This window comes from Equus przewalskii, chromosome 16 (genome assembly GCF_037783145.1).
Source record: "Equus przewalskii isolate Varuska chromosome 16, EquPr2, whole genome shotgun sequence".
Lineage (NCBI taxonomy): Eukaryota > Metazoa > Chordata > Mammalia > Perissodactyla > Equidae > Equus > Equus przewalskii.
Genome location: NC_091846.1, coordinates 71,345,837 through 71,349,831, shown reverse-complemented (window position 1 = coordinate 71,349,831; position 3,995 = coordinate 71,345,837). Strand labels below are relative to the sequence as shown.

At 38.3% G+C, this 3,995-nt stretch overlaps 1 protein-coding gene across 4 annotated transcripts in view; it reads left to right on the top strand.

Moving 5' to 3' along the window:
* The first annotated feature begins 2,912 nt into the window (after positions 1 to 2,912).
* Positions 2,913 to 3,995, top strand: part of CCDC168 (coiled-coil domain containing 168) — a 28,424-nt gene continuing 27,341 nt past the window's right edge. For 2 of the 4 annotated variants that reach the window (XM_070579245.1, XM_070579244.1), the window contains exon 1: positions 3,535 to 3,943. In XM_070579245.1, coding sequence (XP_070435346.1) covers positions 3,713 to 3,943 — 231 coding nt within the window. In that variant the 5' untranslated portion in view covers positions 3,535 to 3,712. Of the gene's footprint in view, positions 3,086 to 3,534; positions 3,944 to 3,995 lie in introns of those variants that run through there. The other 2 variants (XM_070579247.1, XM_070579246.1) reach the window with 2 other exon arrangements.

Genomic DNA, 3,995 nt, shown 5'->3' with positions numbered 1-3,995 from the left:
GCTAACCAGGCTCTGTAGTTATTCAAGTTTTCAAATTAAACTATAGGCATAATATGGATGACCATTCAAAGATACTACTTCAAATATAGAGATAATGTAGAAGGTCATTTAAAGTTGATTTTTCTCTCAGTTGTCTATAAGAAACTACTGTTCCTGATTGGTGAAACAGCTTGTTGTTTGAGAACTGTGTCCCTAGTTATGGGTGGGGAACATCTAACTCCTAGAGAAAGATATGAGTGATATGTCTAAGGCTGAAATGAACATTTGTGAAAAGGTCCCATCTTCTCCACAGATTGCCATGCCTTGGTGGGAGAATGTGCAGCCCCTTCAAATTTGAGATTATGGTCAGAGAGCTATCCTGGCACTTCCTCTGGTAGGCCCAGGTTAATGGCACAACCATTCATGTAGACCAGTGGTTCTCAAGCGGGGGTGGTTTTGCCCCATGGGAGACGCGAAAACACCTGGAGACATTTTTGGTTCTCATGACTGGGGATGCTACTGTCATCTCAGAGGTAGAAGAAAGGGATCCTGGTAACATCCTACAGTCCACAGGACAGCCAGTCATAAGAAAGAAGTATCCAGTCCAAAATGTCAATAGTGCCCAGGTTGAGAAAACGTCCTAGACAAACCAGCTTTAGGATTATCTTTAAATCCTTTCTCCCCAACCATTAGCTTTTCTACACCCTTCTGAATCTATTTTCTTTATTTATTTCAGTTGCCAAATCCTGAATTTGCAGTCTCTCAAAGTCTGATTCTACCCCCTCTTTCTGTTTCCTAATTGATTTTCCTATTTTATTGTCTCCTTGCTTCAATAAACCAACTGACACCTCCAACTCAAAAAGTGTTGGTGGATCTTCAAAGGTGACTATTAAGGTTAAAGTCCTTAGTTCAAGGCTCTCCACAATAGGCCTTATCAACACTTCAGCTTTATTTTCCCACATATTCTGCACCTGTACACAGTACTCCAGCTAAGCTGGACAACACAGAATTTTGGAACAAATCTTTCTGTCTCCTCTTCCTGAAACTTTCTTCTCTGTTAGTCTGCCTGCTACCTAATCCTACTCATCCTTTAAGGCCCTTAAATTCTCTTTCTCTCTCTACAGCTTTCCTTGAATTACCCCAATCAAGTGTCTCTCCTTCAAACCCACATAGTATCTTCCTCCTCTCTTTGTTTTGTTAATCACACTCTGCCTTCTCAGTAAGTTATTGACATATTTGCTCCATACCACTTGCATTATATTAGTCCTTCAAGTCAGGGAATGTTTTTTACTCATCTTTGTGTTCATAAAGCACTTTTTAGTGGCTTTTTCAGTGCCTTAAACATTCATTATATAATAAGTATTTGTTGTATGAACTAAGATATTTACAGAAGGAGAATTTCTAACTATTATGAGCAATCTCTGGTTTTATATTGCTATCTTATACACCTGTTATTGGGACTTTTTCCTGATACATAAAGAACAAAAACCTAGTTCACAATGTCCAAATAGTTCAAAAAATGTGACATTGGTAGATATAATGGATTTTTAAAACTTTAATAGAATTGTTTTCTGAGTGTTTTCTTGTAGTGTCTATATTACTGTTAGGAATGGGGTTTCTCTGGTGTTCTTTATTTTTTGTCTTCGTGATTTTAAAAACTAAATCTAGCATTTACTTTTTATGCTGCTCACTTGAGATTGACGTGGAAGGGTTTCTAGTATAAAGGAATGAGGTGTCTATGCTGAAAACTAGGTAAATGTATTTTTATTAGTAGGCAAGTACATAAGTAACAAATATGACAGAGCCCTGGAGGGGGAATACTCTTTACCTGTATGCAAACTTAAGCCATCAGCAAGAGTGATACACAGAAGTTCCTTTTCGGTTCTTAGAAGAGCTATTCTGTGCTATACTAATTAGGGATTCAGTGCCAAAAAGCTCTGAAAGATCTAAGGAACCAGAAAGTAAAGTATTAAAGCACTGAATCCCTTTAAGGTAGTTAACATTAAATGAATTAGAGAATGTCTGCTATCAGGCAAGAGAAATTGAATATTTTGCCAGCTGCATTAAATTTTGTAGAAAAACCCAGCAGAATAAAATCATCCAGATTGTATATTTGAGTGGGGTCAGAGAAGAGAGTGTATTTATCCAAGAAAAATCCAGAGGAGCTGCTGAAGTTTCTTCTAGAACTAATGAATGCCTACTTTGCCTTCTGGAGGGCTATCTTTTGCAAAGACAAACCCCAAGATCACAGTTAAACCTAAATAAAGATTGTAAATACTTGTGGTCCAGTAAATACAGGCTATGGTCCAGTAGATGGGAAGACTGTAAACTCTGACACTTAGGATGTGGCATTGATTTCATTATCTCCAATATTTGGGGAAAGTAAGAGCTCAATAAATCTTGCACTCAGTTAAACTTACGTGATAGAGGAGGCCTAAACAGTTAACTCTGGTGTAAAGAGTAATACTTCTTTCCTCAACCCACCTTGAATAAGTAAAGGCAAAGAAAGTATTAATTAATTACATCCTCAAAGGGAAAGTGCTGTAAATCCAAGGTAGTATTAACATTCTCATTGATAGTCCAGACTCTCTTGTCTACTTGTGATTAAACTACTGGAGACATTTTTATTTTAATTTTTTGAGAAAGATTAGCCCTGAGCTAACATCTGCTGCCAATTCTCCTTTTTTTGCTGAGGAAGACTGGCCCTGAGCTAACATCCGTGCCCATCTTCCTCTACTTTATGTATGGGATGCCTGCCACAGCATGGCTTGACAAGCAGTGTGTAGGTCCACACCCAGGATCCGAACCAGCGAACCCCAGGCCACCGAAGCAGAACGTGCAAACTTAACCACTGTTCCACTGGGCTGGCCCCTAAACTGCGCTAGACTTTGAAGGAAAGTGAGCAGTAATTAGATCTGGCTCTGCCCCACCCTAATTCTGACATCAGGAAGTGTCACATGTGGCTGCTCCTTGGAATCACTAGAGACTGTGAAAAGGAAATTCACCAGGAGACCATTCCAAAGTCTAACTTTGGTTTTTTGGCGTATCAGTAGATTGTTGAAGAGGAACTTCGCCAACAGGCCTCTCTGGCAAAAAGGAATATGAGGTGTTCTATTTTAAGAAAAAATAGGCCCATAAAAGACAAGGTATCATATGTCCTACATAGTATCAATGGAACATACTAAAAAATTATTTGGTATTTATCTGAAATTAAACTGGGACATCCACTTTGGGTGTTTTTCTTCTAAATGTGGCAACCCTACATTCGTATACTCCTGATCACAAAGAAGCATAATATATGCTGTTCCTGGTGGTAATAGAAAATAGTTAGGTCCAATTCAAATTTGTTCTCCACTTTTTAAATTACAAGGTGGTGATGCTCCAACTGTGCTAGGGGATTGTTTACAGAATTGTGAAATAAATAGGGGGTTATTGTAAATTTTTAATTATAAACTACTTATAGCGCCATACATGTCTTACCAAGGAACTTTCATGATTGCTAAAGTAAGTTGATGTGAGCTCAGTTAAACACCCACTATGACACGTACCTCACTTGACTTAGGCTCAGGACAATCACTGCTGCACTTGATAAGACTCTGAGCAGCCCTGGAAATTTTTTTCTGGCAGAGCGTTGCATGTGGTTATGAGATGGTCATACCACCTTTGTGTGTTTTGGGGCATCTGAAATTGAGGACTTCAGAATGAGACAATCTATTTCACATACTACATAATAATGTTGAAGCAATTTTATTTCTTTAAAAAAGCCCTACAGGGTGGATTAGGAGATAGTACGTTTTTGACATTATGGGACCTTCTAGAATCCTGGATTTCTCAAAATGTTTGGATAGCAATCTTCTTTATAATTTCCTTAGGAATTATTTTTGAGATGGTACTCATAAAGATTTGTACATCCTTTCAGAAGAAGCCTGCACTTCCAGAAAAGAGTAATTCAGATGCCCAGGAGGTAAGAACAAATGGCTGATTTCCTTCTCCTCCATTTCTCAAAATCACATGTA